Genomic DNA, 26,076 nt, shown 5'->3' with positions numbered 1-26,076 from the left:
CTGGAAGAGGGGATAATGAGAAGTTTCAGTTTGGGATGATGAAAAAGTTCTGGAGATGGATAGTGGTAATGATTACATAACAATGTGAATGTACTTAATGCCACTGAATTGTGCACTTAAAAATGATTAAAATGGGGGCTTCCCTGGTGGCGCAGTGGTTGAGAGTCTGCCTGCCAATGCAGGGGACACGGGTTCGAGCCCTGGTCTGGGAGGATCCCACATGCCGCGGAGCAACTGGGCCCGTGCACCACAATTGCTGAGCCTGCGCGTCTGGAGAGGCCACGATAATGAGAGGCCCCGCGCACCGCGATGAAGAGTGGCCCCCACTTGCCACAACTAGAGAAGGCCCTCGCACAGAAGCGAAGACCCAACACAGCCATAAATAAATAAAATAGTGTTTAAAAAAAAAAAAAAGATTAAAATGGTAAATTTTATGTATATTTTACCACAATTAAAAAAAAAAAACCCAAAGGAAAAAAAGCCACAATATCACTCTTCTCACTGATTTTTTTGGAGATGTTTTGGAAAATAGTTATTTTTTGTTAAAAATGTTATTTATGCATGTAATGAATTTATTACTGTTTTAAAAATAAACTAATAAATACTTAAAAAATCTCCCCGGTTTCATTTCTAATATGGTAAATATGGAAAGATATAACCCACATAAACAGAAGCTCTTAGGTCCTCAGCAATTTTTGAGTGGTAAAGAGGTCCTGAGACCAAAAAGTTTGAGAACTACTGTCATATATGAAATTTATTCTCTCTTCTCACACCTGCGTTAAAGGAAGATATGTATTTCTTCATTTGTTGGTATAGCTTCATTTGAGAGCTATACCACTTGCAGCCTGCAGACTAAAAGGACAGTCTGAAATATGGTCAAAATCATCACATTAACTCTTTATGATCACTACTGTCCCCAGATGCGCCCAAACTATAAGGACTGAGCAGCCTAAAGCTCCACACAGATGAGTGGCAACGTACAACAGAAAACTGATAAAAAGCTTACAGGCTGATTGCTAGGTTCTAAAGTGGTTTTATAAGGATCTAGCAAGAAAAACACATTTCCCTTTTTCTGTTGGTTCTTCATTCAGATTTTCGGTTCAAAGCTAGATTTGGGAATGCGGGTGGTAGTGGCATTGTTTCTGAAAACCATTCCATCCAGCGCATCCGTGCAAAGAATTTAATTCTCTCACCATCTTGCTACTGGTCTATGGCACAGGGGTGTGGCGAGGGCGCTAAGGAAGCAGTCTAAAACAGCAGCTGGGGCTGCACCAAACCGTGTCCAAGCAATCATTTCCTCCATTTGGGGCCAACTCAATTAGCCCCGGCCAGAGGCCGAATGTTTTATGGGAAGTAAATAAAAAGGAAATTAGAAAGCATGGACGGAAATAAGCAGCAAAATCATAGCGGCTTCATCTTGTGCGAGTGTTAAACGATGTGTATGCTAACCATGTGCATGAGGGGTAAATGAGAATTGTTATTCGAGTCTACAGCTGCTGGCACTGTTAACGACAGGTCTGCAGTTCTGGATGGGGACGAAAGTCAAATGATTTTCTTATTCCGACCATCTTTCTGCCATTCGTTTTGGGCTGGGCCTGGGACCAGTCTCACTGCTTTCAGCTGAGGCAGTCCCAAACAAAGGGGAATGGACGCCCTCTCAAGGGAGCGGATGAAGGAAAAGTGGCCCCAAGTTCCCGCGCCAGGTGTCCCTCGGGGTAGACCATGCGGACTGTGGCGGGGGAGGGTTCCAGAAGCGTCGGAGGGGTGCTGTCTGGAAAGGCTGGGAGGAGGCGCCTGGCAGTGACGGGGCAGAAGACCCCGCTCTGCCCAAGGTCAAGGTTAACCCGCGCACGGGAGGTACCTGTGGAGGCTTCGCACAGCCGAAAAGCACTGGGCGATCATGGGAGCGCCGAAAGGCGACGGCGGCTGAGGGCGCGCTGTCCTCCGCTTTGGGGGTGAGGGATTCGGGACGCCGGGAAGCCGCGCGGCGGCCTAGCAGAATAGGCAAGAGCGGCGGCGGCAGCGAGCTCCGCCTGAACCCTCCCACGTGCGGCAGCCCCACGCCGGCGCCCACTTCAGCTCCGCCCCGGCCCCGCCCCGGCCTGCGCCCTGCCCCGCCCCGCGCCCGCTCCGCGTCCCGCCCTGTGCGTCTTGCAACGCCCCGGGGGCGGTTCTGGCGAGGCTCATCAGCCGGGTTGAAGCGCACAGCTGGGTGGGCTAAGAGGTGGCGGCCGTCTGGGAGCTGGGGAAGTTTGGGCCACCGCTCGCAGTGCTGCGCTTCGAAGCCAGGCTCAAGCCCGGAGAACGAGGGGGCGGCGGACCGACTTACGGACGCCCTCGGGCCCGCTGCCACCGTCTCGCGTCCTCTTCCCTGGTAAGGGGCTTCTGTATGGGAGGGGTCCGTTTCCCGCCGCCCCAGACCGGGCCTGCACCGCGCACCCGCAGCAAACCCCGTCAGGGCCAAGGGGAGGCCTGGGTACCGAAGGGAGGGAGATGGAGGTCGATGTGCTCTGGGGAGAGGAAGGGGGAGAAGCCCGGAGGAGGTTGCCCTTCTCCATTTCCCCTCGCACCCCCGCTCCCCTCCCCTCCACCCCATTCTCTTTTCACCATTTTGCCCTGGGGCCTTATTTAGTACTTGCAACCCCGTGGCCTATTGGCTGGACTCGCTTTTAAAATAAGCACACAAATAATAAACGTGCTAGTGGTGGGTACCACACCCTGGCTTTGAATTAGGGAACCTGGGGAGCAGATGGATGATTCGATTTAGTGGAAATAAGCCATTAATGCCTGATGGCCCTGCGCCACCGTTTGGATGCGATAGTATTCCATGTGAATGAACATGACCCAGAGCTTCCAGTTTGTCCACAAGAGCACAGCTACTGCAGAGAGCATTGGCCGGTTTGTAGTATCCATCGACTTAGGCAATGATTTTCTGACATGTCTGTTGATTAAATAGAAATGCCGTTTTTATTAAAAATGACACTCAATGGCTGAACAACCTTTCCCTAATATATTTCCTCATCACATAACTGTCTCCACCTACAAAAGTAGGTGGAGTGTAAATTGTGCATACATTTGAAAAAAATCTCATGAAACAGGGGAAAATACTCAGCGTGGATCAGCTTCTGAGTCAGCAGTATGAAATCTCCCTCAATTTCGTACTAAAGCCTTTTGGGGATTTCTATATCTGTATCTATACCCCTGTCCTTTTCTGGATCTGTACCATATACACTGTTAAGATACAGTGAACTATTCAGTGAGAATCTAAGCTATGTTGTACATGTTTTGAGAAAGATTTTACTTTTGCAAGTTTTAACATAACCTAATATTACTGGGTGTAAATGAAAATGTCATACATTAGCATATCTATACTTTGTGCTCTCTTGACTCTTTAAAAAGAAAGGAGTGAAGATAGTACAGGCTTTTTACTTTTAATGTAATTTATGACCCTTGTGATTTATAATCTTCACTGATTCTTTAAAATTACTTATTTCAGTGTTTTCCTTTTTCTTATCAAGGAAAAGTGTTTAAACTCTAAAAATGTCATCCATCAAGCACCTAGTTTATGCAGTTATTCGTTTCTTACGGGAACAAAGTCAGATGGATGCTTATACTTCAGATGAGCAAGAAAGTTTGGAAGGTAGGCACCTGTTCTCTATGTTCATTTGTGTTATAAGTAAAGACTAAAATAGTTATAAGCGTGACTTTATGATCTGTTGTATCAAAATCAGAACATTTTGTTGATTTTTCAAGGAGAGAGACCTTACAATAAGGTTATGGTGTTTTCATTCTCTGAGGCTTGTTTTGTTTTTTTCAATTAACAACAAGAGGACTATTGTTTTTTATTTATTTAAAAAATTATTTTATTTTATTTATTTTTGGCTGCATTGGGTCTTGGTTGCTGCACTTGGGCTTTTGGCGAGTGGGGGCTACTCTTCGTTGCGGTGCGCGGGCTTCTCATTGCGGTGGCTTCTCTTGTTGCAGGGCACGGGCACTAGGGCACACAGGCTTCAGTAGTTGTGGCTCGCGGGCTCAGTAGTTGTGGCTTGCGGGCTCCAGAGCACAGGCTCAGCAGTTGTGGCGCACGGGCTTAGTTGCTCCGTGGCATGTGGGATCTTCCCGGACCAGGGTTCGAACCCGTTTCCCCTGCATTGGCAGGTGGATTCTTAACCACTGCGCCACCAGGGAAGCCCAACTATTGTTTATTTATTGAACAACTATTATGTGTCAGAACTATGCTACTCATATTGTAGGGAAATTTTTCTCCACAGTAACTGTTAAGTTAGATATTATCCGCATTCAACAGATAAGTAAATGAAAGCAGATAAAGTAATATAACACAGCTAATATGTGACAAAGCTGAGATTTAAATCCTGGTTCTTACTTTGAAGATCTTGTTGTCTCTTCCTAATAGGAAAGCATCCAGTTTAGAGTCAATATATGAAAACACCTTAGTCATCATAAAAGCACTATGCAAGTCTAATAATTATATCACTATTAAGCTCTGATAACTTCCTCTTGGGGGACTTGAAATAAGAGGATTTCACCCTTGTCTATGTTAGCTTTAAATATTAGATTCAGTAATCTGTAAAGTTGAGCAGGACTTGGATGATAGCATCACATGTTTCCTTGACACCATCTTTTCTGCTTCATGTTTATGCATTAGAAAATTTAAATTCAGTATAGCCATAACAAGATAGAATTCTGCAGCTGGGCTTGTGGAGGTTCAATGAGCCCAGCTTCCTTGTGGCCTAAAGATTTAATTATTGCAATGAGACAGTACATTTGAGAGAATTTAATAAAAGTACAATTTGAATTGCCCATCTTGAGCTGTTTCTCCTCTAAAGGGGACACATCTATTAATTTCAACAAGTACTTCCCTTGTGAATATGCTTTTAGGAAGTTGGAATGAAAATTGGGCATTTGCTCTAAATCTGCTTGCAATCTGGTGAGATTATCTTTCCAGGTGGCAGTGAAAGGAGCTGCTGACACACAGTTGGAGATTGCAATCAGTCCATTAGGGTCTTTTTGTCCTCCTTTATGGTTAGACTATGTGAAGATAAAGGCGACTGGTTATCTAAGGAAAATGTTGTTTATGGTGCTCTGTAGCAAACAGATAAATGGAATCATTTAATAAAAGATGTTTTTTTCTCATCAAAGGCAGTATAATACTTTTAAGGGCCAGAAAGAAAATTGAGAGTTTTTTAAAAACCAAGATGTTGTGTCCTATTTTTAGGATGGTATTTGGCCAAAACTATGTGCCTTCAGCTGTGTGTTATATGGCAGTCAGAAGTGGTGCCAATTGTTTTTGACCAACCCCTATTTTTGACTCTGTGAGTCTAATTTAATTGAACATGAAATCATGTGGAAATGTCTGCCCACCTTCTAGACATTTAAAAAAGCCCTAGGAGGACTTCCCTGGTGGCGCAGTGGTTAAGAATCCGCCTGCCAGTGCAGGGGACACAGGTTCGAGCCCTGGTCCAGGAAGATCCCACATGCTGAGGAGCAGCTAAGCCTGTGCGCCACAACTACTGAGCCTGCGCTCTAGAGCCTGCGAGCCACAACTAGTGAGCCCATGTGCCACAACTACTGAAGCCCGCATGCCCTAGTGCCCGTGCTCTGCAACAAGAGAAGCTACCGCAATGAGAAGCCTGTGCACTGCAAGGAAGACTAGCCCCCGCTCGTTGCAACTAGAGAAAGCCTGTGTGCAGCAATGAAGATCCAACGCAGCCAAAAGTAATAAATAAATAAATAAAATAAAAAAGCCCTAGGAGAGGAGCCTAAGTTCTCATACCAGCTTTACCACTACAGTGAAGCTGAGGTATTGTCAGCTTTGAGCCTTGTCATCAGATTATGTCACTCACTCCTAATTATTGTCATCTGCTGACATCTGCTTCATGTTTTGACTATCGTGGCTCCTGCTCACTGTCTCTCTGGCAGTACTCCTGTCTTAATTCTTGGCAATTGTAATACACTCATACATGATTCTTCCAGTTCTCTCCCACTTGGTTCCTTGACCTTCTCTACTCCAGTGATCTCAACCACTTTCACTTGCTTGGTCATACCCTAGACCAGTGGTTCTCAGTTTGGGGCGATTTTGTAGTATCTGGAGATATTTTGGTTGTCACGACAGGGGGGGCTGGTATTATTGACATCTAGTTGGTAGAGGCCGTGGATGCTGCTAAAGATACTACAAATGCTCAGGACAGTCCCGAACAATAAAGAATTGTCTAGTCCAAAATGTCAGTAGTTGCTGAGGTTGACAAACTCTTCCCTAGACCTTGTTATTGTTATCCTCCATAATCTCTATCTTAAACATTTCACTTCTTTTTTTTTTTTTTTTTTAAGAAATTCACGTTCTTTTATTTATTTATTTATTTATTTATGACTGTGTTGAGTCTTCGTTTCTGTGCGAGGGCTTTCTCTAGTTGCGGCAAGTGGGGACCACTCCTCATCGCGGTGCGCGGGCCTCTCACCATCGCGGCCTCTCTTGTTGCGGAGCACAGGCTCCAGACGCGCAGGCTCAGTAATTGTGTCTCACGGGCCCAGTTGCTCCGTGGCATGTGGGATCTTCCCAGACCAGGGCTCGAACCCGTGTCCCCTGCATTGGCAGGCAGACTCTCAACCACTGCGCCACCAGGGAAGCCCAAACATTTCACTTCTGCTGCCTGTCTTTCCAACTCACTCCCTATAGAATCCCTACCCCAACAATTCTTTGACCTACCAATACCTCCAAGCTGTTGATCCCTTACCTTTTCACACCCCTCTTCTTACCCAGCTTAAATTCCATTGTTGATCATTATAATCATGCTGGTGTATATGGCTCCCTTTCTTGTAAAACCCAACCTTGTTTGAATCCAGCTCTCTACCTACTCCATGCACATATCCATGTGACTGTGTATAGATGGAATGAAACACCCAGCTTTACTGACTAGTCCCACTTTGAGTTCATGACTGTGAGCCTCAAGTGGACCTTTAATGCTGCCCTCTGTTCCAAGTTCATTCATATTTTTGCTCTCTAGATGACCACTTTAACACTTTCTCATGCCTTCTCAAAACCCCAAACCTCCTCCCCCGTACTCACTTTTTGTTGATGACCTTGGTTCTTACTCCATCAAGAAAATTGAAGTAATAAGAAAACAACTTCCACAGACTCTCTCTGCCCCATCTACCCACCTACCAGCATCTATACTCACATACTCTGCCTGTCTGCCTGTCTAACTATTACCATATACTATGGATTAAATATTTGTGTCCTCCCAAAATTCATATGTTGAAACTTAATGCCCAGTGTGATGGTATTAGGAGGTGGGGTCCTCATGACTGGGATTAGTGCCCTTATGAAGGAGACCCCAGAGAGCTCCCTCACTCCTTCTACCATGTGAGGACACAGCAAGAAGGTGCCGTCTGTGAACCAGAAAGCAGGTCCTCACCAGATGTTGAGTCTGCTGGCACCTTGATCTTGCACTTCCCAGTCTCCAGAACTATCAGCCACCGAGTCTATGGTATTCTGTCATAGAAGCCCAGGCTGACTAAGATACCATAGATGAACTATCCATTGTCCTTTCTAACGGAAACCCCTCTACTCGCAGACTGGATTCCATCCTGTCTCACCTACTCCAGGATCTCACTGTAGTTATTTTACCCTCCTTGTCTTACATGAGCAAATTTTCAATCTCTTCTAGATCATTTCCATTAGAATATAAACTTTCTCCCTTCTTAAAAATTCAAAAACAACAATTAATTATTCTTGCCATACTACTACCTACCCCTCCTCCCACTGAAATATTGCCTGCTTTTTTTTGTCTCTCTTTTGCTGGAAAGCTCTTTGAAAGAATTGTCTATACTTGCTTTCTGCAATTCCTCTCCTGTCCTTCTTCCTTCCTTCCTTCCTAATATTTATTTATTTATTTATTTTTGGCTGCGTCGTGTCTTAGTTGCAGCATGCGGGATCTTTTGTTGCAGTGTGTGGGCTCTTCGTTGTGGCACACGGGCTTTTCTCTAGTTGTGGCATGTGGGCTCCAGAGCTCATGGGCTCTGTAGTTGCGGCACATGGGCTCAGTAGTTGCGGTGCGTAGGCTTAGTTGCCCTGCGGCATGTGGGATCTTAGTTCCCCGACCAGGGATCCAACCCGCATCCCCTGCATTGGAAGGCAGATTCTTAACCACTGGACCACCAAGGGAAGTCCCATCTCCTACTCTTTCTTAAGCACTCCAGATAGGCCTTTGCCTCCATCTCTCCACTCATACTGTTCTCATCAAGGTTATCAGCAATTTCTGTGTTAGGTAGTTCAATCGTCAGTTTTCAGTCTTCATCTGACTTACTAGCTGCCTCTGATAAAGTTGATGATGGTTCCCTCATCCCTCTCCCCCCATATACTTTATTCACTTGGCTTCCAGGATACCTCATACTCTTTTGGTTTTCTTCTAATCTCATTGTTTGCTCTTTCTCTGTTTCCTTTGCTTGTTCCTCTTGTTTTCCCTCACCTGGAATATCCAGGGTCCAGTGCTTGATCTTCTTCTTTTCATTATCTGCACTCACTTTTTTGATGATACAGTTCAGCTTCTTGGCCTTAAATATTCTTTTTTATATGCTGATATCTCTCAAATGTATGCCCTCAGGTCAGACCTTTCTTCTGAACTCCAGACTTCTATATCTAACTGCCTACCACCTATCTCTACTTATATGTCTAACGGGCATCTCAAGTTGAACATTTCCAAAACTGAACTCCTGGTCCTCCCACCCAAAATCTGTTCTATTCCACAACTTCCCTAACTCAGTTGATGACAACTCCATCTTTTCAGTTGCTCTGGCCAAAAGTTTTGTTATCATTCTGGACTCTTGTCTTTCTCTTAGACTCTGCATATAACTGTTCAGTAAATCTTGTTGGCTGTGACTTCAAAGGATATCTTGACTTTTTCCCACCTCCACTGATATTACGCCTGGATAGAACTAAGTATTTATTTTACGGTGATGGCCTCTAACTGGTCTCTCTGCTTCTATAATTGCTGCTTCATTGACTTTTCTAAACGCAGCCACCAGTGATCCTTTAAAACAGACTGTGTCAGATTCCATCATTTTTCCACTCAAAATCTTGCAGTGACTCTTCATGTTACTCAGTCATTGTTTAAAGGATCTATATAACTGGGACTTCTGTGATGTGTTGTTCACAGACACCTCCACTTTCTCGTTTGACTTGAGTCAAATTAGCTTCCTCACTCTGGATGTACCAAATGCTCTTTCCTAAAGGCTTTTGCTCCAGTTGTTTTATCTGCCTAGAATGTTCTTCCCCCAGATAATGGTAATATCCCCATCTCCTTCAAGTCCTCTTTTCTGAATGAGGCCTTCCCTGAGCATGCCATTAAATCTGCAGCCTGCTTCCCTGCTCTGCTCCCCACGCTCCCATCCTCTTCACCCTGTTCTACTTTGTACAGTTTATTGTTTACAGTCTACGTCTCCATCCCCCACTGCAATGGCAGCCCCAAGGAGTCAGTAATCTCTTCTGTTTTATTCACTGTTATATACAAAGCTCCTAGAAAAGTGCCTGACACATGATAGGTGCTCAATAAATGTTTGTTCAATTGAATTGATGAATCAAGTGATCCTGGGCATCTCACTCACATGGTCTGTTTCTTTTTTTTTTTTTTTTTTTAATTCTGGCACTTAGTAGATATGTATTCTTTTTTTTTAATTAATTAATTAATTTATGGCTGTGTTGGGTCTTCGTTTCTGTGCGAGGGCTTTCTCTAGTTGCGGCAAGTGGGGGCCACTCTTCATCGCGGTGCGCGGGCCTCTCACTATCGCGGCCTTTCTTGTTGTGGAGCACAGGCTCCAGACGCACAGGCTCAGTAATTGTGGCTCACGGGCCCAGTTGCTCCGCGGCATGTGGGATCTTCCCAGACCAGGGCCCGAACCCGTGTGCCCTGCATCGGCAGGCAGATTCTCAACCACTGCGCCACCAGGGAAGCCCCTGGTCTGTTTCTTAATTTCTAAGTCTGTTAGGTGGAGCTCTCTGCCCCCTCCATCTAATAGATTTGTCAAGACAATCAGAATTAGTGATGGCAGGTAATATAGCATATGGAAGCTTTAGTATAAAGTGCTATATAGATGGGATATGGTATTATTGAGAATTCTTCCCTTGTCCTTCTCCTTATCAGTACCAAACAGACTATTATTGTTTGGTGTTAAAGTGGAGCAAAATTGTATATAGAATTTCTTTAGATTTTTATGATTTATTCCTGAGTATAACCTTCTGAAAGGAGGATCATATATAATAATCCCTGTTTCATAAATGAAAATCTTGAGGTAAAAGTAAGATAAATTATTGCACCCAGGTTATTAGATTTTTTTTCTGGATTAATAATGATAATAAACGTCCTGAGTTCCAAGGCTGTGGTAGGTTTTTTCACTAAACCATTTATCTCTCTAAATATGTGTTAGTGTTGAACACTAAACATTTTGGCAGCAAGTTTACATATCAAAACAATTGTGTTTACTTAATGTGGAATCTAAAATAGTCAAACGCATAGAAGCACAGAGCAGAATGGTGGTTGCCAGGGGCTGGGGTAAGAGGAGATGGGGAGGTAATGGTCAAAGGGTACAAAGTTTCAGTTATGCAAAATAAATAAGTTCTAGAGACCTACTGTTCAGCACAGTGCCTATAGCTAACTGGATTGTATACTTAAAATCTAGTAAGAGGGTAGATCTTATGTTAAGTGTCCTTAGCACATACACACACACACACACACACACACACACACACACCCCCCAATAAAGGGGACAAGAGGAAATGTTGGGAAGTGATGGGTATGTACATGTCTGTGGCCTTGACGGTGGTGATGGTTTCACGGGTGTATACTTATCCCCAAGCTTGTTGAGTTGTGTCCATTAAATATGTGCCGCTTCTTACATGTCAGTCATACTTCAGTAAAGTGATTTTAAAACAGACGAACAATTGTGTTTAAAAAAAACCCCAAACAGCCACCTCCTTTAGTAATACTTGATTGTGTCTAGAATGTGCCAGATCTGTGTTCTAAGGTCAGTGGCAGCAGAGGTAAAGGAGCTGGACTGGATTGCCTCAACAAGTTAGAGTGTAAAAATCCCTCATATATTTATGTGGCCTTTTCCCCTGTCAGTGTTTAGCTGTGACGTTCCATACTCTGGTTCCGGTTAAGGCCTCGGTTGGGTTCTATCCACCTTTCACAAGGCTGTGAATTAATGTTTTGGGGGGAATAAGTGCTCTCTTCTGCAGATTTTATTGTTTCTATTTCCTCTGAAATTAAACTGTTACTTCCACTGTAAACAAAGTCGTAGATTAAATTTATTGAGCATCTATTATTTGCCAGGCTGTGTTAAAGTCAAAAGATAAATAAAATATAGGCCTTATCGTCAAGGAGACAGTCTAATATGGGAGACCGATGTTTTAAGTGCATGTAATGTAGTATGTGTGATAAGTACGATACTAGAAACATGTACCAGCTAGCTACATGGCACAGTAAAGTAAATGACCAATATGATCAGGGAAGAAAGATGCCAATCAAAAATAAATATATACATATACATACATGTATTATTATTAATAATAATTGATTTTTAATTAATTGTCTTCATGGCAATGAGAGCCTACTTTCTTGTGGCCCAGTGTGTTTAGTGCAAGTACAACTGAAGTACAAGAACAACTACTTAGTAAGGATAGAAAGGGAGAGAATGAGGGTTGGGTGAACAGTGCATTATTTTCTTTCTAAAAGACACTTTGACTTTTGGTAGTTGGTAACTCAGTTTGTTATTCAGTCCCTTTTCTAAGGAGAATTGATCTGTGGATAGTGACAGTAATAGTGTTTCTTTTATGATAGAGGTAATTTTCTCAGGATCATAATGTGTCTTTTAAAAGTCATACACAAATGTAATTGGATCTGTAGTAAGTCAGAGTAAGACGGATATATTATCTCTCTTATATGTAGAATCTAAAAAATAAATAATAATAATAATAAAAACCCAAGCTCATAGATACAGAGAACAGATTGGTGGTTGCCAGAGACAGGGAGTGGGGAATGGGAGAATGGGTGACCTGTTTTTAATTTTTGTTTTTGGTTTAAACAAACTGAATTAAAAAAAAAAAAAAGTCCTACACAAATGTAAGTGAATCTATTCCACACTGTCTAGAAGTACACTGGACATTTTGGCTACATCCCCATCTTGTTGAGCCAGAAGAGAATTCTTTTTCAAAGGAGAGGACTCTCAGGATAAGAATCTGCCTCCATTCCCCTCAGTGAGGACTTGTAAAAAGGGCAGGATATGCTTTCTTCACTGTTTTTGCCCTAGTCTAGGCTCCTTGTTTGTTTAGGTCATTGATGTAGGAACCCATAAATGGGTTCCTGGTTTTCTGCTCCCATTTTCTCCCTCAGCTTCCCTCTCTAATTCATTCTCAGCATTCTTACTAGACTTCTAGTTCTAAACACAAATCCAGTTATGTTGTTCTCCTTCACTAAAATCTTTAATGTCTCTCCATTTGCCCATCGCATCAAATCCATGTCCTTTAAAAATATTATTTAAGGTGCCTCATCATCCAGCGACAGACTTCGTTCTAGCATAATCGCCCACCATGTCTTTCCACCCAGTCTGTACCCTAGCCATACTGGTTATCTTGCCATACATCAGTGTAGATGAGGCACCTGTCAACATTTAACATGCCGTGTACTTTACTTACTGTGTTTGTCTGCCTCCTTCTATTAAGGGTGAGCTTCATCACGTGGATCGTGATTTTTGTGTTAGGTTAACTGTTGTATCTCTACCACCTTATAACAGCACCTTGAACATAGTAGGTGCTTGGTAAATTTGCATGCCTGAATGAATTTTTAAAAGCCAAACTATTTTAACATAAGTAAGTACACCAGGATGAATATTTAGTGTTTCCTATGTGCCAAAGACTGTTTCTCTTACTATTTTTAATCAGGTTGAGATTTCTGTTTCTCACATTAAAAAAGATAATTTTTAAAGTTTTATTCAAGATACTGGTAATGGGGAATATGTTGTTAATGACCTGCTTTAAGAAGAATATGATGTAATACATATACTGAGAAGTTATATTCTAGGTAACATTTTTCTTTAAGTGAGGAATAAGAAACTAAGTTGTCTTCCCTCAATAGCTGGTCTATAAACAGAAATCTTTATGCAGATGAACCATTTAGTTTTCCATATGTTCTGTGATCAAAATGCTGAATTACCACAGATTGCAGAGTGCAGATTTCTACCAGGAAAAAAGGTTGTTTCTTTTTTTAGGTTGCTAATTTTTTTTCACTATTAAAATTTATTTCAAGTTGCAATTCAGTGCTTGGAGACAGTTTTTAAAATCAGCGCAGAAGATACACATCTAGCAGTTTCACAGCCTTTGACAGAAATGTTCACAAATTCCTTCTGTAAGGTAAGCTGTTTTTGTTTTCTCATTAATATCTCATTATCTAAGTATGACTGCAGTATTATGTTGGATTGTTAATATTTGAGGGGCCAGGCTTCAAGTAACTAACTTCTTCCTGGGTATAAGATAGTTGGTCCACATGGATGATTTGGGCCCTAAAATATAACTTTTAATGTGCTTTAGATTTTCATATTAGTAACTCTTCTCATCCTCTCACCTTCTTTTATATTTAATGATATATCGTAGTTGACTTTTTAAGTCCTTTACGGTATCCGGGTGTTTTTAGATTTCTGACATCTGAATTGATATTCCCCGAAAACATGAAATACAAGTTAAAAGTAAAAGTCTTAATGTTTAGGAAGAAACCATACAGAAAAGGAATCATCAGGAATTGCATCATCATTTTGAAGCAGATTTTATCAAATTTGGCCATTGATGGGGCTCTTTAAACAGGGAAAGGTTCAGGGTCAGTGTGCAAAACCAAGACTGAAATCCAAGTGTTCAGATCCCTGCTCCCTAGGACTGTTTACATGGTCTCTGGTTTCTGGCCTTTTCAGGAAATATGGACTATAAGATTGAAAAATCTTAAGGCTAGTGAGTTTAGGGCCCCAGGGGGACCGCCCACGTGGTTTTTCATTACATTTTGGTGACACATGAACCTCTTTTATTATTCTAACTCTGTATTCAAGCTTCAGTACAGAATGAGGAACTCAGGAGAGGAGCTGAAACATGCAGGGTATACTTCAACTTGGCAGGGACATTGCTGAGAATACTGCACAGACTGTTTCTAGAATTTGTTGGGAAGAGGTTCTTAGAGTTGCAATGAAAATGGTAATTTGGCAGTAAACTGCTCCCTCTTTTTATACTTGGAAAAAGGATAATACAGTTATACATTAATTCATCAAACAGATGAATTCTAGTTATCTGACAAGATGCAAAGAGATAGTGGAATGTCTCTGTGGTCCTTTTCTTCTCTTTGGTTTTTGTGGTTCTTTCATTGTCTGAGCTTGTGGCATCCTTAGGGAGCCCTATTTTAGAGGCTGGACATGGCTATGGCAGAAGTCGACCTTCTTTACTCCGTGATGCCCGAGAGGCTTGTATGTGAGACGGCACTTGGATTTGCTCACTCTTTAGCTCCTGTTATCACTGACTAGTACTGAAGAGATCAATACTTTTTTTTTTCCTCCCAGGAAGCTCAGATTGACTGAATAGAGCTCTTTTTTTTTTTTCCTTCTATTTCTCTCTGATTGTACTTAATTGTAAAAATTTGTTGCTTACTATTTTAAAAATATAGTTTCTTAAAACAGGCTCCATAGTATATCTACATGGTGTTATTTGTGGTATCAATCCTTTAACACTCCTATTTAACAGCTGTGGCTTCATTACGTATGCGTCTGTTAGCAGAGTATCGCAGGGAAAGTCTAAAACTTGTTTGAAGCAGCATCAAGACTGTTATAATTAAAGAAACTACTGCCTCTCCAATTGTACTTGGTTGTTAAGTTAAACAGTTTATTTTTAGGATACTGCTTTTCCCCCAATTAAGTTTATATACTAAAAGGATTCATTCCTTTTATATAATGTGGATAACACTTGTCCTCACATCATGGGCTGCTCAAATGTATTGAATGAACATGAGAATTAATTTTCAAAATTGTTAAACTATGGCAATTTCATTAAAATAATTCAAAAGGATTTGGAAGACAGAATGGATTATAATCCATTTTTCCTATGCCATTTTTCTGACCCCCTCAAAAGTCACTTTTTTCACATATAAACTGCCTAGGCTTGTTAGAAGATTTGAAGTAGAAGGAACCCTAAAAGCAAGTACTGTAGGGCAGTAATGAGTCTTTGAACTACACTTACATCCTGAGTGGCTACACAGTCAGTTTTTAGTATTGATGTCTACTTATTAAGTCTCCCATTTTGATTCCATACTTTTTTATACTAATACTTTATGTTTAGAAAAACTGACTGATAAAGATTTTTTAAAAATAAGAACAACTCATATACTTTATAGTGATTTTGTACTTGTGAATACTTGTGTGTAATTAGCACAATGTATTTCAAATGTTAGAGCTATCAAGTTCATTGACGTTTTAGTCAAGACAAAGGTAATGGTGAGTATATTTTAAATATGGTACATAGGTATATTGACTACAAATTATACTTTTTTGAAAATTATAAACATTTATGAACTTCGGAGTCAAGTTTAAAAGCAACACAATTTAAAAAGAATCTTCCAAAAATGGAAAAATACACTGTGTTCCCAGTGCCACTCAAGACATTTCTAAATTTTCATTTAGTTTTCATAAGCACTTTGGTTTGAACCGTATTGAAAAAGAGGTTTGAGGATGATAGTAGGTGCTAAAAACAGGAATCTTATACTGCTTATTATCTTAATGAGGAAATAAATCTATGACCATTGTTTTAAAAAGTTTAGACAATATGGAAGGATATAAAGAAGAGACTGAAAATCCTACTTCCAAATATTCCTACTGTTAACCTTTTGTGTATACCTTTCCAGTCTTTGATTTTCAGCCTGTGTGCATGTGAATGTATGTGCACATATTTAAACAATAAGATCATATTATAAATGCTTTTTTTGGTACCTGTGAATTTGACTTTCTCTTCGGATATTAACGTTATGTTTCAAAATTTTCACTAAACAATCCTTTGAGCATAATTCTATTACTATTCTTTGTATACTGATTCTATTTTTGTTTATGAAGTAGGATTTCTAGATACAGTGAAAGCAAGTAAAAAAAATTGATTCACAGTTGCCCATTTTTTTCTAGAAAAAATTCCATATATTTGTTTTTCTAATAAAAGTATGTGGGGGGACTTTTTCCCTATTTCTTGCTGACAGTGTTATTTAGATATTAGATTTCATGACATAGATTTACAGATGATATACTAAATAATTATTACTTTAATTTATAGTTCTCTGGGATGACTCTTTAAGTAGCTAAATGGAAGTACATTGTATTTTATTTAATTTCAGAATGACATTCTGCCTCTCTCAAACTCAGTGCCTGAAGATGTGGGAAAAGCTGACCAATTAAAAGATGAAGGTGAATATTTCATAGAAAAATTACTTACTTAGTAAAGCTTTCTGAAACTCTAGGGAAAGTGACTCTGTCACCCAATAAGATTCTGGTTTATACTGCCAAGATGGGGTTGTCATAAGTCCTCGTGGCATTTGTGAAACAGAGATGAGCCTGGAAATATAGAATGGCTTGTGAACAATATAAGTATGGCTTGCTTCAAGAGAAGCAGATCTGTTGTGAGTAAAACTTGCAAAACAAGTCACTTAAGGGTTGATTATTTGCAACTGTATTTGCTGTGTGTACTCTAGGATCCCAAATTCTTTATGCTTAATCAAAGACATGAAAATGATTTTCAGTATTATTTTTAACTTTTGTGTGTTTAGCATTTTTGAGTTCTTTGAAATTTAATATATGTATATGGCACTTAAGGATTTATTAACTAGCACATTTGATTACTATGTTATTAAGTTTTCTAATAGTGACTATTGGAGCATACTTGATTTTAATAAATACGTCACCATTGAGGATCTGTGTTCAGTTTTTATATCATGTCAGTTTTGTTAAGCTATAGAGGCAAGCCAGGTAAGGCCTACAAGATTTGTACTAAGGAACTGTAGGGCAGAGTCCTGATCTTGACCAGTGAATGAGAGCCAACAAAGACCCTGTCCTATAGGCAGAGAGTTATTAGGGAATGTGCAATGTTCTGAAGCTGTACACAAATGGTTCAGAACCATTTTCTGGCCTTTTCTTTAGTTTATACTCTGAAGAAGGCAGTTGAGTTTTTTCTTAAAAAAATTGGTTGGTGTCTAAAAAGGTAGATATGGAAAAGAGTATGCTTTTCCTATTCCTCGGGCATGGTCCTTTCTATTAGGTCTATAAATTACACTCTATCACTGCTTTTAATGGCTGCATAGTGTTCCATGGTACTGTTAGACCATGATTTACTTACCTAGACAGACAATTTTGTAATCCTAAGTAACACTGTCTTAATATCTTTGTCTATATTTATTTTCACTATTGTGTGATTATCTTCTTTGGATTATATTAGAAGGTGCTGTGTTTCCTACAAATAGACTGGTTTCAGTTTTTTATTTCCTCTAAGAAATCTTATCACTACAGTGACTTAAAATTTTAGAATTAGGACTTTCGTAAATTACATGTAAAATAAAGTAACAACCAGATCCTCATTGTCATTTGAATTATAGTATTCCCCAAAGAATTTGCATTTGAACTATCCAGATACAAATGCATTTTTCATATATTATTCTAATTGAAACAATTTAATCTGATGTTTCTTTTTCCTTCTACTTAGACTTTTGTAGTGTGTGAAATCCTCAGTGATGTAATATATGCTCCACTAACATTTTGCTTTTGCAGCTCTCTTGTTTTAGCTCTAGTACTAAATGGCAAATTGAAATTTTATTTTTGTCCCTCATATTTACTCCCTCTGCATGACAGAACACTGGGAGACTGCATTCCCTGTAGAGTTTGTTTTGATATAATGAATGTTAGTAAGTTGAGGGTTGGAAGGGGATGCAGGGTGAGGCTCATTTACTCTGGCAGCATGGGTAGACTGAATTACCTACTGCTTTCGGCTTTAACCAAAAGCTCTTATTCTTTGTTACTAAGACATGTCACATCTAAGACATGTTACACATAAAGTTAAAGCAACTGTCATACAGATTTTGCTACTCGTGTGAAAACAAATGGCCATGGTAGACTGTCAAGCATAAGGTTATTCCAGGCTGCATGTTATACTTACCTGAGTTAATCAGGGCTTCTGGCCAGCTAGTGCCTTCCTGGAAGGTTGCTTTCAAATATTTTTGTGTGCTTTGCTTCTGAAGAGCTGCAATAAGATCAGACAAAACCAAGAAGGGTTCATTGCTCTAATTCCCTGCCATGTCACAGAAGTAAAGGCATATCTCAAAGGGTTGTCTTGAGGATTAAAGGAGACAGGAGAGTTCTATGTATAAATATAGAGTGCTGTGCAGTGCCTAGTTATATTTATCTTCACAAATATCTGTGTCCTGAGTTTTTGTATATTGAATATTTTCTGACTTGAAGCTTTTTATCATTAATATCGCTATATATATATTTAGTATCTGTACACTTAGTGTGGTTTACGGGAAAAGACATACACTAGGGTTTACTGCTACCCAAGAAATGCCATCCCAAGACAAAAAGACCCAATGGCAACAAGAAAATCCACATAACCCGGAGAATTTAAATCTTTTACGTGGAAGAAGCAAATCTATTTAAGTACTGAGGCTAATGTAGTTAATTTCTTGCTCAATCATAAAAGCTATGTAACCTTTTAGCTTCATTTCTTTTTGGGCGTGGAAATCTAAATTAATTTTTTTACCTTTGAAAAAACAGCTTTATTGAGCTATAATTGACATACCATGCGATTTACTGTAACATGTATGAATTCATTGGTTTCTAGTATGTACACAGAGTTGTGTAGCCATCACCAGAATTTTAGAACATTTTATCATACCAAAGAGAAATTATGTAGAAATCACTTTTTATATTCATTTAGCAATCACTCTTTATATTCATTTCTGCTTCTTATTTGAAGTTACGTTTGTATGATTTTAGGTACTCTTATCTACCTCTCTTTCCTTTAATCTTACTGTTATCTGCAAATTTACACTCTCCTCCCATTAAGTAGCTAATGATCTGTTAAGAAAACAAGGCTAATAGGAGAGCTTCTGGTTCAGAGAAAGCTGGAAGGAATAATAGAGGCTTTTGAGATGTAAACACTTCCTCGTAATCCCAGTGTTTTAAAAATTTCAATTTTGAGCATTGGTTCTTAATAGTGATCGTGACATTTTTTTTCCGTTTAATGGATTACAGAAGATAGCCACGAGAAATCCCTTATTTTGCTGACCAGTCGTTAACGTAGCTAAATTATTGCCAGATGTATCTGCAGAAGCCCTTCCTGAAGATCAGTATGCTGTGGGCTAGCTGTGGTATCTGAAATTCTGTCTTTCTAGAAATTAATCTCCAATAATCTTCTTTAAAAGAGAATCTATCTCTGGAAGGGATAGCACATAAAAATATCTGCCAATGACATTGACATGAGTAGTTTCACTAGCTTACCCTCACCGCATGTTCTGAGGGCTTGCTCATCAGCAGGTGCATGTTTTGACAGGGAAGGAATGGAAGACCAGGTCCAGACTGAGATAGTGATTGTGGAGGGTGGTCCACCTGGAATGGGGTGGGGCAGCTCTAAAAGGAAAGAGAGAGATGAAGACAAGGAAGGTGAGAAGAGATTAGGTTTTGCCAAGAGGTAATCATAATTGTTACACTTACTCACTTATTGAAGTCTGGTTTTATAAGATATTTAAAGATTAATTTTTTAAAGACTCTCCACTGTTAAAAATCATTCAAACACACTGAAAGCTAAGGGGTATCAACTCTATAGTACAATATAAAATTTATTTCCAGTATGAATGAAAAATCATGTTGCTGATCTTCATATTACTGTAGTTTCTATGATTAAAATTTATCTTACAGACTTTTTTTCTGTATATTGTACTTACTGTACCTATTGGTTATTTTAGGCAATAACCACATGAAAGAAGAAAATTATGCTGCTGCAGTGGATTGTTACACACAGGCGATAGAATTGGATCCAAATAATGCAGTTTATTATTGTAACAGGTAAACTGGCACTGTTGTGGCAGGTTTACAGTTGTTAAACATTTGCATTAATAGCTCTGAAGGAGCTTTTTATAGCTCTGTAAAATTTGTTTTTTTATTTAGAAAATTTTGAAAGTTTGGAAACGTATAAAAGAAGGAAAAAATAAACTCATAAATTTACCACTTAGAGGCAACCACTGTTACTAATAACCTTTTGGCATATGTTGTTTGATGTAAGAGTAATCAATTTCAGATTAATCTTTATTCACTAGGCATATCACAAACACATCCTTATTTTATTGAAATCCTTCATAAACATTATTTAAATGGATACAAATTAGTCTATTATTACCTCTTAATCTTTTTTATATATCTAGCACCTTTCACTGTGGCTGGTAAACAAGCAGTATTATTTTTTAATAAATTGATAGATGTACCTGACTTTGCCTTACTTTGCTTTGTCCTACTGGTGGACATTGAAGGTGTCCTTTTTATTTCAATATTATAAAGCTGCAATGAACATCTTTGTTTCTAAAATTATTTTCTGGACTTAAGATTTTCTAGACTTTGTATCTATCCTTGGAAATGCACTCAGTTGGTCTAACAGTATAAACATTTAAAAATTTGTTGATGCTAATTTCAAAATTGTTCCGGCTTTGAAAATATTTTGAAAATTCTTTTCTTCCGCTAGGATATGTGACTGTATCTGTTTTTACCACACGCTTATCAGCACTAAGTACTTGAATTATTATTTATTATTGTTAATTTAATATTATTCTTATTTTAATAGTGATTTGTAATTTACATTTAATTACCGGTGAGGTTGGACATTTTTCAAATGTTGGCCATTTGTGTTTTTTTTTTTCTCTCTAAATTATTTGTACCTGTGCCAGACCTCAGCCTGTTTGACCTCAGACATTTCTTTCCTTTCCTTTTCTGCCCTTTGTAACAGAGGGTCTGACCCCTGCAGGCTGTATTTCCCAGGCTCCTTTGACACCTGGGTTTTGTCTGTGTTCAGCCGTGGGAGGTACTGGCAGGAGATTGGAGGGCAGAAGGAAGGCAGAAGTTAGGTATTTCTTCCCCTCTTTTTACATCAGGGTGTTTATCCAGCAGGGGCTGCTTCTCCTCCTTGTCTCCAGCTCCCACCTAAGACACCCGCCATGGTCCCAGCTTTTTCCAGGTGACATTGGGTTTTGGGCTCTGCCCTCTGTTCTGTCTTAGGGACGGTAATGGCTTCCTGATGTTGCTAATCTCTGCACTGATGCACAACCCCCTGTTTGGCATCTCAGCTCTTCCATCAGCCATGTAATGAATTCCCTGCACTAAATTTTTTAAATATTAAAATTCCGATAGAACTTTCTGCAGTGATGGAAATGTCCTGTATCTGCATTGTCCAGTACAGTAGCCACTAACCATAGTGGCTGTTAAGAACTTGAAATGTGGCTAGTGCAATGGAGAAACTAAAATGTTAATGTAAGGTCAATTTAAATTAATTAAATTTAAATAACCATATGTGGCTTGTGGCTGCTGTACTGGACACCATAGCTCTATATTAAAGATAAAATCCCTTTGTCCTAATTGCATAGCTTATTGTTTGCCTTTTAATGTTTTTCATATGTAAAAGTTTTAAATATTTCTGTAGACAAATTTGTTTATCTTTTCTTTTGCATTTTATTACAGTGTTTTTAAGCTGAAAGCTCTCTGCATTTACAGACTTGGCAAATAAGTTTTATTTTTTATTTTTTCCTTTACGTTTAAATTTTGTCATGCCAAGTCTATTTTGGTCACTGATATGACTATTTTAATCAATCTGAAGCTTTTTATGACAGAGATTTATAAAAATTACCTTTTATTATATAGTAAGTTCTTAGATTTGAAAGAGATCTTCAGGTTAATTTGGTCCAATCGTTCATTGAGTTATTTTTTATCATATTTAGGGTATTCATACCCTTATGAGATAGTCCCTTCTTTCCCACCTTTTCTTTTGTGGTTATATCTGTTAGAAAAGTCTTCCTTGACTCTGATTTTGTTTCCATGTAGCTCCTGTAGCTTCTCTCAATTGACTTTATTTTTATTCTTATGGACAATTACAGAATAAGTGTGATTCTTCTTTTTCATGACAGTACCTTACATTTTGAAGTTTGCTACTGTGTTCATTTAAGTCTTTCCTCCACATTAAATGTTCACAGCTTCTTCCATTGTACCTCACATAGGTCAGTTTTAAATCTTACACTTTTGCTCTGAACTTGTTCCAGGTTACCTGCATCTATTACTCTGTAGTTCCCAGAAGTTAGCACAGCATGTCTGGCGTTGGTCTGACTAGAACAGTCTTGCAGAGTGCTCATTTAACCTACTTCTAGGTAACATGGTTATATATTAGTGTTTTGTAGCATTACCTATTAAATTTATATTTTGCTTTGGTTTTATTAAAGCCTGTCCTTTCTCACACACTCTCTCTACCCTGCCGCTCAATCGTACATTCATTTGACAGGTTCTTGCCCAACACCTGCTGTGCACCAGTGTTGTCACAGGAGGTAAAGTTGGTTGTTTGGACTCAAATGCAGGATCTTATATTTTATCCCTATGGGATTTTATCTTGTTAGTCTTTTATTTATATGTCCCTTAATCGTTTGGGATAAATTGTAAAGTAGTATATTTGCTTTTGCTCCTAGCTTCATGTCAACCACAAACTTGACAAGAGCACCGTATATGACATTGTATCAGTTACAGAGTCAACTAGGGGAGCAGTCATGGGGAAGTGGTTAAGAGCAGGGGTTCTGACCCACACTCTTTGGATTCTAATTTCTGGCTCTTCCACTTACATGTATGTGACCTTGAGCAAATTATCCTAACATCTTAGTTTCCCCATTGGTAAAATGTGGATAATAGTATTTATCTCATCGCATTGTTGTAGAGATCAAATAGTTAATACATATAAAGTGCTAGGAAAGTGTCTAGTAAAGAGTATTGTACACAGCAGTAACTATTATCATTATTATTTATGCAATCTGGGGGTTTTGCCTTAATCAGATTATGAAGAGAGATCCAAATTTATCGGGGTCCAAATACATTGTCAATTGTTTTTCTCTGAGTTACCAGTCTGGTGGTAATCCCGGTAAAATAGAAAGGAAATGATGTTAGCCTCATAGGACTTGTTCTGAATTAATCTAATGTTATTTTCCTTCTTTTTTTTTTTTTATCTATAACATATTTTTAGTGAAAATTTAGAAAAATCAAAGAGGTTTCCAGTGAATATGCATATATCCACACCAAGATTTTGCCATTAATATTTTAGTATATTTGCTGTATCAATATTTATTCATCTATCTGTGCCTATCTTATTTTTGTTGCATTTCAAGGTAAATTGCAGCCATCAGTACGCTTTCCCCCTAAATATTTTAGTATGCATGTCATTGATACAGTTCAATATTTTACATTCTTTTCTTTTGAGGCAAAATTTACATGCAATAAAACACACAGATCTTAACTGTATGTTCACTAAGTTTTGACAAATGCATACACCTATATAACTCACCACCCCTGTCAAGATAGTGAAGATGACCACCAACCCGGGAAGTTCTGCCTGCCCCTTCAGAGTCAGTTGCCTAAAACACTCTCCAAAGAAAACCACTGTTTTGTTTTGTTTTGTTTTTCCACCATAGATTAGATTTGTCTCTGTTAGAATTTCGCATAAAAGGAATCATACTGTGTATACCCTTGTGTGTGAGACCTTTTTTACTCGACATAATGGTTTTGACATTCAATCCTGTTGTTGCATGGTTCTTTTTTTTAAACTGTTCAGTATTGGTTGTTTGAACACATCACCGTTTGTTTAGGCATTTTCCTATTCATAGGCACCCAGGCTGCCTTTAGTTGTTGTTGTTGTTGTTGTTTGTATTTTGTCCAGAATTTAGAGTTGTTATTTTTGGAAGCATTGGATCCATAAGGAATTTAGTTGGCCATACTGAAAACCTACATTTTCTCTCTTCACACACACACACACGCACAAATCACTTTGTTAATCTGTTCTAATAATACAGCTCAGAAAAATAGAAAATCCAAATAATTTGTGGAGAATTAATTTCCCAAGCTCTGCTTTTATGTTTGAATTTTATTCTCTGTAATCAGATGACTAGACATGTTTTCATTTAGCGTATGAAATCTTGAAATAAATACATTTAATACTGCACAGAATGTTATGACCAGGTATAAATGTTATCAGAAAATTGATTATTTATAGAGCTCCATAAGCCATATACTTTTAACTATGAATATGATGAATCTGAGCCTAGATAAATCATTTATTTTTAATGAGATTAGTGTTTGTTAATAGTCGCATGTCCATTAGTACAGTATTAGAAGAGATTCTTGGCAGTACCTGTACTTGCTTTTCATTTAATTATTGTTAAATTGAAATGAATAATTATGCTTCTTTTTTGCATTTAAATGGTATCTTCTTCCCTGAGGAGTTCAGTAATAGAGTATGCAATTTAATATTAAATAATTAGAAAACTTTATTTGTATATGTATTGCAAATATTAAGTAAAGCTTTAGGAATTTTTTTTAGACTCTAGTGGTTATAAATATCTCAATAGCCTGTAGTTTGCCAACTACCCCTTGCCATTTTTCTTAGCCAGCTGACTGCCACAAGTTGGAAGCTCAGAATAGCTGATCTAAATCTTTCTTTTGATATTCATTTTCACAGTTTATTACTAATCAAAATATTGTTCACATGTTAAACTTGCTAGGATGAACCAAAGTTTACTTTTTATAGAAGTGACTTTTTTATATGATTAGAAAACAATCAATTGGTATATTTCTTAGGCATGAATCTTTCTTTTCTAGACTTAATCTTCTATTTTGGGCTTTTAGGATCCTAATGATGCTTTAGGCTCAGCTCAGATACCAGGACAACATGAGTCCTTCCTTGAAAACCTGTTATTTAGTTTTGCTTTTATTCTATGTTCCTAGCACTTACTATGATATATAACACTTATATAAGTTTATCATATATGTTCTGCCTTATAATTATATGTATACTTGTTTTATTTCTTCAGCTGAAGGGCAGAGATTGCATCTTGTATCTATTCATATTCCCTGTAATACCTAGCACTGTGCCTCACAAGAGTTCAGCCAATTTTTGTTGGATGCATGGAAGACTATAGAAGAAATATAAGAAATTTCCAGTGATGTTGAAGTGACCAGACACTCAAATTAACACTTGTATACATAAAGCAACAAATGATTTATAGGTCTAAAATATTTCCAAGTACTTTATAATATGAAATGATATTTCATATTAAACTCACTAGTTTTCCATGTCTTCCGTCCCTAAACAGTACAGATCTTCCTCGACTTACGATGTTACATCCCGATAAACTTGAAAATGTCATAAGTCAAAAATGCATTCAATACACCTAACCTACTGACACAGCTTAGCCTAGCCTATCTTAAATATGCTCAGAACACTTACATTAGCCTCACAGTTGGGCAGAATCATCTAACACAAAGCCTATTTTATAATAAAGTGTTGAATGTCTTGTGTAATTTACTGAATACTGTACTGAAAGTGAAAAGCAGAATGGTTGCATGGGTACAGAATGGTTGTAAGTGTGTCATTGTTTACCCTCGTGATCGCATGGTTGACTGGGAGCTGCAGCTCGCTGCCACTGCCCGGCATCACGAGGGAGTATCATGCCACTTATCACTAGCTCTGGAAAAGATCAACATTCAAAATTTGGAGTACGGTTTCTACTGTATGAGTATTGCTTTTGCACCATCGTAAAGTCAAAAAATTGTAAGTTAAACCATTGTAAGTTAGGGGCCATCTGTATTCTTATAGGTATTTCTTTTTTACAGCCTCATTGCTGAGTACATTACCTTACACAGAATCATCTCCTGTTTCTGGGATGGATAGGTGGTTCAATGACTGAGTCAATAAATGGAATTAAAGATATCGGGAAAGAGAGT

At 38.6% G+C, this 26,076-nt stretch overlaps 2 protein-coding genes across 6 annotated transcripts in view; one reads left to right on the top strand and one right to left on the bottom strand.

Annotated features, from left to right (window-relative positions):
- Positions 1-2,074, bottom strand: part of NLN (neurolysin) — a 98,102-nt gene extending 96,028 nt beyond the window's left edge. For 3 of the 4 annotated variants that reach the window (XM_082373624.1, XM_082373627.1, XM_082373628.1), the window contains exon 1: positions 1,862-2,070. In XM_082373624.1, the coding sequence (XP_082229750.1) occupies positions 1,862-1,902 (41 nt within the window). In that variant the 5' untranslated portion in view covers positions 1,903-2,070. Of the gene's footprint in view, positions 1-1,861 lie in introns of all 4 variants that reach the window. The other variant, XM_082373625.1, reaches the window with a different exon arrangement.
- A 90-nt stretch (positions 2,075-2,164) lies between these two features.
- SGTB (small glutamine rich tetratricopeptide repeat co-chaperone beta) overlaps positions 2,165-26,076 on the top strand; it is a 45,345-nt gene continuing 21,433 nt past the window's right edge. The window contains exons 1-5 of one of the 2 annotated variants that reach the window (XM_082374208.1): positions 2,165-2,374; positions 3,519-3,640; positions 13,317-13,420; positions 16,416-16,485; positions 20,028-20,127. In XM_082374208.1, the coding sequence (XP_082230334.1) occupies positions 3,541-3,640; positions 13,317-13,420; positions 16,416-16,485; positions 20,028-20,127 (374 nt within the window). In that variant the 5' untranslated portion in view covers positions 2,165-2,374; positions 3,519-3,540. The remainder of the gene's footprint in view (positions 2,375-3,518; positions 3,641-13,316; positions 13,421-16,415; positions 16,486-20,027; positions 20,128-26,076) is intronic. The other variant, XM_082374207.1, reaches the window with a different exon arrangement.

This window comes from Balaenoptera borealis (assembly GCF_965194805.1).
Source record: "Balaenoptera borealis genome assembly, chromosome: 2".
Lineage (NCBI taxonomy): Eukaryota > Metazoa > Chordata > Mammalia > Artiodactyla > Balaenopteridae > Balaenoptera > Balaenoptera borealis.
Note: the sequence above shows the minus strand (reverse complement) of the source record. Positions and strands in the feature narration are given on the sequence as shown.